Source organism: Ictalurus punctatus, chromosome 23 (genome assembly GCF_001660625.3).
Source record: "Ictalurus punctatus breed USDA103 chromosome 23, Coco_2.0, whole genome shotgun sequence".
NCBI classification, from domain to species: domain Eukaryota; kingdom Metazoa; phylum Chordata; class Actinopteri; order Siluriformes; family Ictaluridae; genus Ictalurus; species Ictalurus punctatus.
This window is the reverse complement of record NC_030438.2, coordinates 597,106-612,500: the sequence shown is the minus strand read 5'-3', so window position 1 is coordinate 612,500 and position 15,395 is coordinate 597,106. Positions and strand designations below refer to the sequence as shown.

At 37.1% G+C, this 15,395-nt stretch overlaps 1 protein-coding gene across 1 annotated transcript in view; it reads right to left on the bottom strand.

Moving 5' to 3' along the window:
- Nucleotides 1–15,395, bottom strand: part of myripb (myosin VIIA and Rab interacting protein b) — a 70,797-nt gene that overhangs the window by 44,434 nt on the left and 10,968 nt on the right. The window contains exon 2 of the mRNA XM_017453443.3: nucleotides 6,505–6,685. Coding sequence (XP_017308932.2) covers nucleotides 6,505–6,614 — 110 coding nt within the window. The 5' untranslated portion in view covers nucleotides 6,615–6,685. The remainder of the gene's footprint in view (nucleotides 1–6,504; nucleotides 6,686–15,395) is intronic.

Sequence of the window (15,395 nt, the reverse complement as noted above, 5' to 3'; positions counted from 1 at the left end):
AGATGGGCAGTGAAAGAGAGAAGATGGAAAGGTTAAGATGGGTGAGTAGAGACAGAGGGGTAAAAGGAAAAGAAAGTGAGGGTATGAGATGAAGGTGGAAAGTGTGGACAGAGAATGGGAGCAGATAACAAGGAGAAAACGAGGGGGAATGGAGAGAACTGGAAATGTTTGAGATAGACAGATGAGGGAAGAGAGTGGATAGTGATGGAGGGGTGGATGGTGAGATAGAGAGGGATGAGAGAGATAGGAAAGAGAGAAGTAATGAGGGACAGAATATAAAATTGGATAGGGACCAAAAGGGAAAATATGGAAAGTGAGAAAAAGAGATAGTGAATCAGGGAAGAAAGTGTTAATATACACATGGACAAAGACAAGAAGAAAAAGAGAGAGGAGTAGGAAGAACTTAGATGGCGGCCGAGACAGTCAGGATGAGAGTGACGGGAAAAAGACAAATATTAGGATAAAAATAAATAAATAAAAAGCAGGATAACTGAAGAAAGTGGACAAAGACAGGAGTGTGTGTGGGTGTGACAATTCATGTGAATAGCCTCATTGGAAATATATTTACTGAAAACAATGTTGACACGTCCAATACCAATTTTCCCCACTGTATTTTGATATAGTTAATGAATTTTTTTAATTGAAAATATTTCAAAAATTACATCACCATACCCACAATATCTCAGAAAAGTGCATCACAATATCGATATTATATCACTTTATATAATTAAATTGTGTAATTAGAAACTTGTTTAAATTAGGTTTATCATAAGTTTTGATGAGAAGCGTAATATTTTTATCTGAACCATTCCACCACATTCCATTTTATTTTTTGTACTGTGTTCAGCTACAGTATGTTGTTCTATTCGCCACATGGTGGTTATTGTGTGAAGTACAACAAATGAATTTAAATTCTAAAGAGCATGCTTGCAGGGTACCCCGTGATCACACATGACGAATCGTGTGAAACCATGTGGAAAAACGGTCTTAAAGGCCACATCTGTAGAATTTTCTAAAAGCAGGGGCCACAATGGGGCCACACTTTACAGACAGGGGCCAAGTATAATGACTCAAGTCATGCGCAATTCTGAACTTAATGAGTATTACATACATTTTACCTTGTCATTTGCAGCTCGCTCTAGCACTTAGGACACTGTATACCTTCTTAACTGTTCTTTAAAGCCCTCAAGTTCAAGCACTTTCTGGATTAGCAGAAAACTTTTACAATCACAACTTTAAATTGTTCATAATGTATTTATTTTTTCATTAAGAATAATGCACATACAAACACAAAATAAAATATAATACAATATTTGAAGAAATAAAAGGAAAACAAAGGCACACCATCAGGTCGTAGGGAAGCAGAATAATTATATGACGGCTGGACAGCAGAATGTCTGGAAAGAAGCAAATGAAAATAAAACCAGAGTGAATGCCCCTACACTTTCATAAACCCACTCTCATCAAGACATGCAAACAGTAACTATCAAATTGTTGATTTAGATTATATCATTACAACTGCAGTATGTAAACAGCAGCATACCATCTGGTCCTACTGGGCCAGAACAACTGCTTGGTGACTCTGTTCTGAAGATGGTGGATCATAATCTCTTTCACTAACACTCTGGCTATCTTCATCTGAACCTCCGCCAGCTGAAACATAAATAAATGTTACAAGAATCCATGGATATTTTCACACAAAATGTTTGACAACTATTCATGTGTGAATGTTTTAAGTAAAAGCCTGAATGCTTGAACCACCTATTGAGAACTCTGGTAGACATGAAAATGAACTGTTAACTGTGCAACTGCAAACTAAAGTGTGGGGCTTAACTAATTAGCCAGCTAGCTAGCGACCATCAAACAATGCTTAGCCTATGTAACTAGCTAATAAACTAACTAGTGTGCTGTTGTAGCTAACTAGCTTCCTAATGTTAGACAAAGAGAAGTTAAGTGACAGCAACACTTATGTCCTTTGAGACATTAGTTAAAGTATTGAATAGTTACTCACCATTGAAGCTTAAGTGGACAAAGACTTATAGGCGTAAATCTCCTCGGTGTGAGCACACTTTTAGAGTCGAATTGCCGAAGACTTTGTCAAGACTAATCATCTCATCATTTGTTCAACAAACAAGTATCTTTACTTCATTCACTGGTCTCTCCTGATTGAACCTTTCATTTATTTACAAGGAGTATCATATCAAAACTCATTGCTAATACTAATATGGCTAAGGTAGCTATGAAATGCTAATTACAGCTGCACATGGTATCCATGTTAGTTTTTTGAATACGTTGTGCATCTAGGGGTCAACATTACCATATTGGACCTAATATAAGATATAATTTCTTATATATTATTATTATATTATATTTTCCTTGTATTCAGGCAAATACAGTAATACATGAAAACAAGTTTATACTGTACATGACATTTTTGGAGTCAGGATTATTTCAGTGGGTAATTGTTTTGTGTATGCCAGATGCCCAAGAAACCAGCAGTTGACAGGGATTCCATTTTCACAGTCCTCTGTCCATCAAAAGAGGCAATTGTCCAAAATGGTAACATAGCTACTCATAATCAGAGCATCTTTCAAGGGGTCTCAATGTGTCTTGGAGATGTATGATGCCCTGAGAAGTGGAGTAACAGGAGTGTCAGAAAAAAGCTAAACATTCCCACATGCTGTGTTATACACAGAAGAGTGATTGCATTGTTTAAATTTAATTTCAAAAGCTCAAGTATTTTGTTGTAGGCCACACACCCTCATTTTCCTACTCCTGCTTGGATAAGTCGTCTCTGCTTTTCAGGAAGTTGGGCTTGATGGTGTTTGCACTCAAGTCTTGGTTTGAAGACAGATAGTGGCTTGTCAGTATTAAGTGTTTTTAAGTGTAAGTTTTTAAAGGTCCATTATTTGTGTTAATGGATGTTTGATAGTACACGGTAATTCAATTTCACAAATAAAATCATTTTGGCTTAATTCTTAATTCATTGAGTCACAAGTTCCCACATGTATAAACACAGAGCTATAGCAAACAGATTATGGTGCATGTATTTATTTATGACAATGTTAATATTACTACTGTAATTCACATAACATATACAGTAACAAGTAAACACACTTACCTTGGAGTTCGTGTTACATTTCACACATCCTGTGATCCGCTGTGCCCGTTAACAGTTGAAAACGCACAGTGGATAGATAACAATTAAGTGAATGCGACTATTTAATGTGATTTGTTTTGCTGTTTGGATTTTACCTTCTTACTTCAACTGTATTGTTAAAAAAAAAAAAGACAGTGGCAAAAACGAAGCTTTTATCGGCAGAAACCAGTACAAACCAAGCACAAACGATTGAGCCTATTTGGGGTGAATTTGGAGTATGTGGGGGGACTGGTGACGTCATCGCCTATAACTTAATATCTAATATTTTAAAAACCGAAGCAGCACAAACAAAGCTTTTAGTGGCACAAACCAGCACAAACGTACAAACAAACGAGACTATTTGGGGTGAATTTGGAGAATGTAGAAAATTTGTATCCTGAGGTTGTGTGTGTGCGTGTGTCATGAAGCAGTGGGAAAATACATTCTTATAGATACATTTTATATTAAAGAGCACTAATGTCAAGCTACTTGTATGACATATTTTAAACATATTTATATTTGTGTAAATATATTTAAGTTTGTGAGCAGCAGTGATTATGTTAAAAAAAAAATGTTCAGAAAGACTCCTTTGGATATAGTGTACATAACACAACACGTTTCCTTTGAGATATAATTCCCCACTTGCTGCAATGTGATCTTATTTTCATGGCTGTATTAGGGCTATATGTGGTCCGAAACAGACGTCCATCTTGGGATAAATTTGGACCAAATCAGACAGACTAAACAAAGTCCAATTTTCAATGACTATTTTTGTGCTAAATAAAGGCCATGATAGGCCAACGAGAGTTAGCCCAAAAAAACAATGTCCATGGATGTCTGGTGCTTGGTGGGTGGAGGATTGCAAATTTTTCCACTTAACCATATATAACTGAACAGATATGTCTTCTAAGGCAGTATTCTTAGCCATTAATTATTAAGTCATGTCTATGAAATGTCTGTATAGCATAATGCTTTCTGAGGTGCTGTCATCTGCACCTTTTGATATCCTACATACTGTATCACATAATCCAGTGGCAGAAAACACCAAGGAGAGAAGGAGCAATGTGTAAACATGTTATTTGTAATTATTTATTATTTAAGTTTTTTTTTCTTGTTAGTGTATGTCGGTAACCAGGCAATACGGTAAATCATTTTCTTACAGGTTCCTTTGTAGACAATGTCTAGAAATACCTTGTAATAGAACTGATTTATTTGACAGCAAAGAAGTAAGGCACCTGCCTTCTGTTTGGTTCACAACTTAAGTTTGAGCTGGAACTGAGGGAATCCATCTAACCTGGAAACTGCATAGATCAGTGACAAGTACCATTTTTACAGACACTTTCAAATACCAACATCAATGCACCAAACGAAAGTATACAAAATATTTGATTTATTGTTACCTCTCAAATTGAGAACTGCTCCATGGTTCTTGATCAGTTATAATACAGTCAGTCAGTTGTAGGGACCTCAGTGCACAAACAGAATATATGACCCACAAAACCATACGAACCCGAAAATAATGGACCCTCTCAAATAGATAACCCAAGAGCAAGCTCTGGACCAAACGTTACAAACTAGCTTCACTCAGTTAGCCATGGGAATAATAAAGCAATAAATCTTCACTCATAGACTCTGCGGAGTCGAGTTAATCATTATCTACCTAATCTCAGCTATCCTGGAAACAAAGAACTTCACGTAGTTTGCCACAGAAACATCTGTCAAACCCATTGATTTAGGCCTTTGGCCAAGACTCACCCAACAGATAAAACCCAAGGACCCTCACCAGTAAAGCTGATAACTTCAGGAAGGAAGCCCTTTGCCCCCCACCAATGAGACATTTTGCTCTCTCGCCCAGGAACGCAAAGCACCCCTGTTCACACATTCCACAATCAGAGCACTCCATATAGCCTACAGAGTGTATTAACAGTGCCCAATATGTGTCTTGTTTGGTATGTGTATGTTTTTTGAGTGACTTCCTGAAAGATAAGAGTAAGGAAAATTGATTAGAATGTTATGTATAGGTACTAATAGTTGGGACTAAAAGTTTGATCCACACTCTATAAAGGAAGAAAAGAGAAGGCATGAAACTGTGTGTCCACAAAACCCATGGACTGAGTCATGGGCGGAGAACGTAGCTACACCCCACCCTAACTTCATGCTGATTGGAGTAAAACCATTTGAATACCATGGAAACAATGAGTTCCCTTCAACAAACACTTTCAGAGAGTTCTCCATAATCAACATCTTCGGGGAAATCACATCTGCTTGGAGCATCAGCCTAGAACCACCGCCAAGCTCATCAAGCATTCCACCTATGAGACTCCATTCCATTTATCATTCTGATTGGTGATTCATGATGCCACTCAAAAGCCGACCAGACCACTGACAAATACACATCACTGGAATCCTTTCTGCACAATGACATAATGAGGGAATCCCCAGTTGGAATGACAATTCAAATGCAAGTACTGTACCTCCAGATTCTTGCTGAACTGGTGCATATAATCTTAAGTGTAAAGCCCTTCTAAACTAAGCAAAGGTAAAATAATAAGCTGATAGTTCGTACAGGTCTCTGTTCCAAGCCATTTCACCCTTGTTTATGTATGTGCGTGTATGTGTAGTAGAATAGTTTAATAAAGTCACATCTGTTTTAAGGCATCTGTCTTGCCTGTATTTATAGTCTACTGTCATGAGCTGCCTTGTTATATTGCTCTTAATATAGTGTTTCACTATATTTAGGACATTATTTATGGTGGCCACGGAGGTAAAAATCTAATGCATAATAAGTAAATATTTCAACTTGTCGCTGGAAGAATAGTTGATAAGAAATATTAGCAAACAGCAAAATGTCTCCCTCCGAGCTGATCTGCTAGTCTTCCCTACATAATTTGGTGGAGAATATAGGTAACTTAATCTAAATAGTTAAACTTCCCTTACATATAGGCCTAATGGTGGATAACACAAATAGCTCAATGTAAAACAGCTAATTTTCCATACATATAATGGTGGAGAATGCAAACAGCCCGTGTAAAACAGCAAATTTTCCCTACACAGTTATAAAGCAGAATGCAACTTGGTGATTACTTTCACTCAGGAAAAAACACATAAAGTTGTGAAAGTTGCCAAAGGGGGGGGTGGTATGTTGTTGATGATAATGACTACATGTCAAAGGACAGAGCTAAAAATGGCCATAAATTGTGGGGATTTTTTGTGACTTCATCTCTATCTCAACATTAGAGGAAAGTAAAATCATCACCATTGGAAAAGTGGACAATTTGGCTAATTGCTTTTTTTTTTCACCAAAATACACAGTACACAGAATACATGGAATGCACAGAAGCACTGAAACAAACACACACACTTACCTGAGGCGATCCTCCTCTTTCTTGCGCAGTTTCATATCTCGCCGTACAACCCTGAGCACATGTTCTGCCTCACCATCAGTTAATCCTGAAAGGTCCAGTTTCCGTCCCATCACTGCAGCCAGGTCAGTGGTCAAGCAGTGTTACCAAGATATCAGTGGACAGATGATGGAGAGAAGCCTTCCTAAAAAAAACAGCAGCAAACATTTTGTATTTACTTGATATTTCCAAATGCAAGTTTAATATTTCTTACATTTGTTGGGATTTTAAAATTTTTAGTTCATAGAAATATTGAAGGCAATATTCCAACATTACAATGTAGATCTCACACACTATACTTCCAGTAGTGTGTGGACACTTAACAATCACACTCATATTTGCTTGTTGAACATCCCATTCCAGATTTAGTCTCCCTTTGATTTTACAGTTGTGCTCATAAATGTATATACCCCTTGCAGAATCTGCAAATTATTAAAGTTAGGAGGGACCAAAAAATTTGCATTTTGTTTATTTAGTACTGCCCTGAATAATCTATTTCGCATAACAGATGTTCACAATAATAACTGAATTTACACTAATGAACCAGTTCAAAAATTTACATACCCTTGGATTTTTAATACTGTGTGGCTGGCTGATCAACGTTTTTATGTGTTGTGAAAGTTGTTCATGAGTCCCTTGTTTGTCCCGAGCAGTTAAATTGCCCACTGTTCTTCAGAAAAATCCTCCACGTCCTGCACATTCTTTGGTTTTGCAGCATTTTCTGCATATTTGACCCATTACCGACAGTGGCTATATGATATTGCGATCCATCTGTTCACATTTAAATAGGATGATCTTTGTAAGTTGTTATTATTTTGTCTTCTGGGAAAAATATAAATATCTTTTGTAGATTCTGAAGGCCAGTACTAAATGAAAAAAGCTTTAAAAGCTTTAAATAAAATAATAATGATTTGCAAAGATCATCCTGTTCATAAGTTTACATCCCCCTGGCTCTTAATGTATTGTGTTGCCTTCTTGAGCATCAGTGAATGTTTGCACTTTTTGTATTACAGAAGTTGTATATGAGTCCCTCAATTGTACTAAGTGTAAAAAGACAGATCTCAATAGCATCTTGTGTGAAAAGACGGCTCTCAAGATACTGGAAAACCAAAGAATGTGCAGGACCTGGAGGATTTTTCTGAAGAACAGTGGGCAATTTAACTGCTCACGACAAACAAGCGACTCATGAGCTCAACACTCTCCGCTATCACAAAACATAAATACAGTCATTGATCATCCAGGTAACAACACGCAGTATTAAGAATTAAGGGTATGTAAACTTTTAAATGGGTTCATTTGTGTAAATTCATTTATTGTGTCTTACGTGAAATAGCTTCTTCACAGCAGTACTAAATAAAAAGCAAAATGCCATTTTTATGATCCCCCCTTTTTTTAATTATTAACTTTTTGCAGATTCTTCAAGGGATGTGTAAATTTTTGAACAAAACTGTATAATAGCCTCCACTCTTCTGGAAAGGTGTTCCCCTAAATTTTGGAGCATGGCTGTGCCCATTCAGCCACAAGATCACTGATGGGTGAGTAGGCCTGGGGTGGTCAAAAACAGGCAATCAGCAAACAGACACAAACGAGGCTACACTAGAATCAAAGAAAGCTAGGCTATAAACAAACCATGATTTAAAAAAATGCACAGAACATGAGGAACAAAAGTTGGGCATGGTGATAACACGCATCACTTTGCAATGAATAAAGAGACACGAGGGGTTTAAATACTAAATGAAATCAAGGGTGAAACACAAAACAGCTGAGTTAAATGATGACACATAAGGGAAACAACCAATGACAATACAGGGGTGGAGACAAGACAGAAATCATAACAAATGCACGTGTCAAAAGTAAACAAAGTCAATGTCACTGAAACCTGGAAGCACGCACTTGCGCTCACAAGGGGAACTCGTGACAGACGCTCGCACTTCAAGCTCACGCTTCGGGTTTCAGAGCATACTGTGAGCTCCAGCACTTTGTGTGAGGGGAAATCGTGACAGTCACACTCATGTATGTTAGTTGTGTTTAATAAAAATGTCTCTATTTTTTATGGAAGCCCATTTCCACTTTGGAGAAAAAAATTAAAACATATCTAGCAATTCTGACTTTTTTTCTTGCAATTTTGAGCTAATATCTCACAATTTTGACTTTTTTCTCAGAAGTGCAAGTTTAAAATTCACAATTCTAACTTTATTTCTTGCAATTGTGAGATTATATCTCACAATTGTGACTTTTTTTCCTCAAAATTTAGAAATCCATTTGGTGCAGTATCTGAAATGTGACTAACTTCAGGTAATGAGCATGCGTGCTAGCATCTGCTTTTCCTTGTCTTGACTAGCTGATGAGTATTGTTCATATATAGCCAATTTATGGAGAATAATTGATGCTTTGTTGGTACATTCTTTGTAATGCACTAAATGTTAAGTGGATGTCTAAATTGCAAGAAAAAAAGTTACAACACAGCCTTACATGTGTTCAGGTGCGGCGGTGACTCAGGTGGTAAAGTGGGTTGACCACTAATCACATTGTTGGCAGTTCAATCCCTGTCCCACATGCATCCACATGCCGAAGTGTCCTTGGGCAAGACACTGAACCCCAAGTTACCATGGTTATTTATCAAAAATAAATAAATGCCACTTTGTCTAACTCAAAGTTGTAAGTACCTCCTTATTAATTAATTTGCACAATCATTCATTAAGGTCATACAGTAAATAGTAAATTGTTATCAAATGCAGCTAGTGTTAGCTGCCTTGGTTTGTACCATCACTTCAGTTTGTACCATCACTTCATGTTGGTTTGCTAGTTATAATATCAGTATAACAAGCTAGCTTAGACATCAAAATGAGCATTAGACTGGAAAATCTACAAAACTCCACACGGAGGGTCTGTTAAAACTGTTTATAGCAGAACACGACATAGCAAGGCATGCTACAGAACTGTCAATAGAGTCAAGTATGTGTGTCTGTGCGTGCATATTCATGAAGCTCCTTCAATCACCACATCAATTATGTCGATATACCAAATAACTTCTATAAAATGCATTTATCTCTAAAAAATATATATATATATATATATATATATATATATATATATATATATATATATATATATATATATATATATATATATATATTGGGGGAGATATCAAGGTCAGCTGAACTTGTAAAAGTGACAGAGGACTATTCCTAAAAATTTGTGGAGCTGTAAAATGATAGAGTTCTGCTCAGTCTCCATTCAGTAATATGGGCATGGGTGGGGTTAATAATTGTACTACCATGTCCGCTCACAAATACTGTACAGTCGTTGGTGGAAATGGTGAAATGGTCATGAAGTAGGTTTGCTAACTGTGACGGCGGGGGTGTAGTTGAGCATCAGCTGTGAACAGAGAGAGGAGGCAGGACGAACCGGCAAGTAACGTGGGCTGATTCTCACCTGTGTCTGATTAGTCCGAGTTTACTTATGTGTGTCTTTTTGTGTCTCCAGGCCCTCCTGTAACCCATTGAAAAGCATGGTTTGAATAAACATGAGCCTGGAGCTCAGTTAATAGTCTCTGTCTCTCAAGTCTTCCTGTACACTCTCCCACTAAGGGTTCTACAGTGGTGCCGAGACCCAGGATTTGATATAGACTTGGATGCGACTGGCCGAAAACATTAAGACCCTTGCTATGCACAGCAGCTGAAGGACTCCTGTGGTTGATGGCAGAGGACTGGGATGCAGACCAAATCATCAAGCTGGTGGTACTGGAGCAGTTCATTCGATCAACTCTCAATATAAGTGGGTACAGTGCCACTGGCCTGTGTCCCTTGACAAAGCCATACAGCTGGCAGAGGCTTCTCTAACTCCCACTTTCTTTTATGTCTCCTCTAACTCCCACAGGTAGAACCTGAGCTGTGGGGAAGCCGTTCCTTCATGGAAGCAGAAATACTGTGGTGAATGGTCTGGACTTATATAGCACTTTTTAACCTTAGCAGTTCTACAAAGCGCTTTATACTGTTTCTCATTCACCCATTCACACACCAATGGCAGCAAAGCTACCATGAAAGGTATTCGGAGCAACTTGGGGTTAAGTGCCTTGCCCAAGAACACTTCAGCATGTGGAGACATGTGGGCCAGGAATCGAACCGCCAACACTGTGATTAATGGACAACCCCCTCTACCACCTGAGCCACAGCCACCCCATAAATTCTTATAAGTGTTTATAAGTGCGCCACCAGTGGTGCTTGAAAGTTTGTGAAACTGTTAAAATTTTGTATATTTCTGCATATATTACCTAAAAGTTGACAATAATAACCCAATTAAACAAATGAGACAAAAATATTATACTTGGTCATTTATTTATTGAAGAAAATAATCCAATATTACATATCTGTGAGTGGCAAAAGTATGTGAACCTCTAAGATTAACAGTTCGTTTGAAAGTGAAATTAGAGTCAGGTGTTTTCAAACAATGTTTTCAAAAAGTTGGGTGTAACTTGAGACACTTTGTAACGCATTACTGTAATCTAATTACTTTTTCTGATAACGCAGTAATGTAATGCATTACATTTTAAATTTATGTAATTTGATTACAGTTACTGATGTCAATAAAACTACGTTACTTGCATTACAAATTTATTGTTAAGAAAACAATATTAAGTAAAATGCATTTTAAAATAATCACATTTTGCTTGAAGATTTTTTTCATTAGCCCTGAATAATTCTCCACTTGGAGCGGTTTGTCACAATGTAACTGACCGTCAGTAAAAGAAGACCACCTGAAATCTTCAGTGAACGGAGGTGAGACCAATATATATTATAGGAAAATACATGGAAACACTTGTGTCTTATTGGCTGACAGTCTCTCAATTCTGCCAAACGCTAGCTCACACAGTCAGTGTGAGGAAAAATGGATATATGGCGATTTTTTTTTAACCAGTAAATGGGTTGAACCTGAAACACTAACATCCTCTGATGCTTTATAAGGTGTGTGAATGTCTATATGAATTCGAGTTTACGTGAATATGATATGAGCAGAACATAAGGAAAGATAATGTACTTTGCGAGGCACCGTAGCAGCTAAATCCATAGCTTAATTGGGCCTCCCCTTAGCTAGTGACACCAAACGAGCTTAGTTAGTAAAGTTTAATATTTTATCGGTCTGGTAGTCCTACAAACAGTGACAACACCTGAGGCAAGTTTTATGATAAATCCAACTTTTTCTGATCATGTCAAACATTGATGCATGCTAAAAGTAATGGAGTCCTGTGGGGTGAGCGTGAGCAGTGGAGTACACTGCCTATTGTTTTCTCTGTAACGATGGTACCTGCTGCCTCCAAGTGTTTCTGGAGCTCTTTCTGAGTGGTCCTTGGCTCTTGGGCTACTCTTCTGACTATTCTTCAGACTCCCTGGTCAGAAATCTTGCGAGGAGCTTCTCTGCGTGTCCGGTTGATGACGGAGTGATGTTGCTTCCACTTGCCCAATGGTGCTTACTGGAGGATTCAGAAGTTTTGAAATACGTCTGTATCCGATCCCATCAATATGTTTTGCAAACATAAGGTTCCGAAGATCTTGGGAGAGCTCTTTGCTTTTACCGATCATGAGATGCTTCTTGTGTCCTGTGATACACTTTTGGTAATGAAAAGCTTTTGTATAGACCATCAATTTATTACCCCAGCTGATATTAATTTGCATAAATAGCGGGTATAATTACTTGCGGATTTCAGCTGGTTTCTTGCCTTACCTTGCCTGGGAGAACTTCTTTTTTTTGTGTTCAATACTTTTTTATGTGTCGTTCCACTTTATTACACATAACTTTATTAATGGACTTTAATATTGTGAATTCTTTATATTTCCAGATTTACTTATTTCCCCCACTGTATAGTTGCAAAGAACGTTCCTATAACCTAGGAAGAATGTTGAGAAAACATTGTATATAGTGAAAATTAAATGTTAGAATAACATTTTACATAACATTTTCATAACCATACAAAAACATTGAGTAAACATTTATATAACAAGTGAATGGCATGTTGCAATAACGTTTTGAAGAATGTTTTTATAACCTTTGAAAAACATTAAGAGAACGTTTATATAACGAGGGAACGGAATGTTCTAATAAAGTTTTAAATAACATTTTTATAACCAAGCAAGAATATTAATACATTGTCTAAAACACTGGATGATTTGAACATCCCTAGAACATTCAGAAATAACGTTTTGAATGGGAAGTTGTTAGCTGGGTGACAGGATAGGGTAATACATGCTGGCATTATCATAGTTTCAGTGTCTAATAAGAATAGCAGTGCAGCAGGCAGTGAGATACAGGAATGAGTTGTGACATATGTGGCATTCAAAAACACTTCAAATGAAAAAATTTATTCAGCAAACAAGGCCTAATTAGTCACTTGGCTGTTGGGCAATGGCAAATAAAAATATTGATAGTCCAGACACAATCTGTTTGTCCTGAGCTCTTGAGCTAGTTATTTTTCTATCCCTGCAAGGACATTTTGGTCACTATGGATACCACCAACATACCACTTGTGAATTTCAACCACATTTATTTTTCTTTCCCGATCACTGTACTTCTGTCTCTCAAATTTAAATAAATTCCTGTAAGCAGATTTGTCTATGATTTATAATCTGCAACACATTTTGCATTGAAAATGTAATAAAACACCTTCCAAGTTAATTATACATTCACTCACTATCCAGGTGTATATGGTGTATTTTGTTCACCACCACTTTCTTCAAATTACTGCAATGGAATGCTGTGCGACTTCTCAGAGCTCATAAAAACACACAATCAAGGTTGGAACTGATCTGCTAACTCAGCTCAATACCCTCAAAAAGATTTCCTTTTTCGTTGATGTACTCATTTCCTTAGGTGTGCAGATTCTTATATAAAGTAGACAAGCCTGCATAATGGACCTTATTAATAATTAACAACAAAAAAATGACACCAGGTTAATATTTGTAGCTTGAAATCCAGCACAATGTTAATTTGATTTTAACAATACAATATAAAGGTCTTTTTTTTATTATTTGTAGATATAATTTCAGAGATATAAAGTTCCTCTTTAAGGATGCTGCAGACAACCTGTTCATATTTCTTTGTGGTCATGTTACCTAAATAATCCACCACCAGGCCCTGTCCTTCATGGGCAGGCTCTGTGGAGTCCTGTAGTGCATCTTAACAAACAGATCAAATTCAACACAGAATTTCTCAATTCACAAAAATACTCTGCTCTCATGAATATCAAACGATTGCAAACACAACACTTGCTTATCAAGCAAAATCATTGTTAAATATAGGTGTGCAACAATTATTGGCACCCCTATGAATTCATATGAGAAACGTATATTTGAAGTATACTCCCAGTGATATATATTTTTTAAAACACCTGGCTGATTAGGAACAGGAAATTCCTCATATAAATATGAGGTAACGCATAGGCCAAATTCTCTTAGTCATTCATAACAATGGGTAAAACCGAGGAATTTAGCAGTGAAGTGCGGCAAAAGGTTGTTGAGCGTCACAAAATGGGAAGTGTCTAAAAGAAAATAGCACAAGCATTAAAAATGCTTTTCCACCATCAGGACAATGATTAAGAAGTTCCAGTCAACTGGAAATGTTATGAATCAACCTGGAATTTATTAATCAACCTATATTGTCTCACTGTGAAGAGGATGGTTCGAGTAACCAAAAAATCTCCAAGTATCACAGCTGGAGAATTGCAGAAGTTAGTTGCGTCTTGGGGTCAGAAAGTCTCCAAAACTACAATCCAAAGTCACCTACTTCACCGCAAGTTATTTGGAAGAGTTTCAAGAAAAAAGCCTCTACTCTCATGCAAAAATAAAGTCCAGGGTCTTCAGTTTGCCAGACACTACTGGAACTTCAAATGGGATCGGGTTCTATGGTCAGATGAAACCAAAATAGAGCTTTTTGGTAATAAACACCAGAGGTGGTTTTGTCTCACACAGAGAGGTAGCCATATGGAAAAGTACCTCATGTCCATGGTTAAATATGGTGGTGGCTCTTTAATGTTTTGGGGCTGTTTTTTTTTTGCCAGAGGACAATTTTCCAAAATATACATCAAAATCAACACAAAAATGGTTTACTGACAACAAAATCAAGGTCCTGCCTTGGTCATCCCAGTCCCCTGACCTGAAACTGATAGAAAACCTGTGGGGTGAACTGAAGAGGAGAGTCCACTAGCGTGGACCTTGAAATTTGAAGGATCTGGAGAGATTCTGTATGTCTGAGATCCCTTGCCAGGTATTCTCCAACCTCATCAGGCATTATAGGAGTAGACTCAGAGATGTTATCTTAGCAAATTTAGGTAGCACCAAGACTGCCAATATTAGTGGAGGGCACTCTACATGTTTCCAAGAAGACAAAATAATAAAATTGACACCGATCATCCTGTTAAAAAATTTACACCCTAGGATCTTAATGTATTGTGTTGTCTTCTTGAAAATCAATGAATGTTTGAACCTTTTGTAATAGTTGTCCATAGCGTGAAAAGATGGATCTCAAAACAGTCTTTGATCATCCAGGTAACAACACACAGTATTAAGAATCAAGTGTATGCAAACTTTTAAACTGGTTAATTTGTGTAAATTCAGTTATTATTGTTTTGTGGACTACAGATGTGGCCTTTAAAAATGCACGTTTTTTCACATGGTATCACGCGATTCGTCACGTGCGATCACACGATATACTTAAATAATACATATATTTAAATAAGCTTCTAATTAAAAGATTATGTAAAATATAAAGTGTGCGTGATCGAGTCTCATAGTACAGGTACAATAACTATAGTATTTAAATTAAGGTGGCATTGTCTGTGTGCTAGGATAGTGCAATGGTAACAT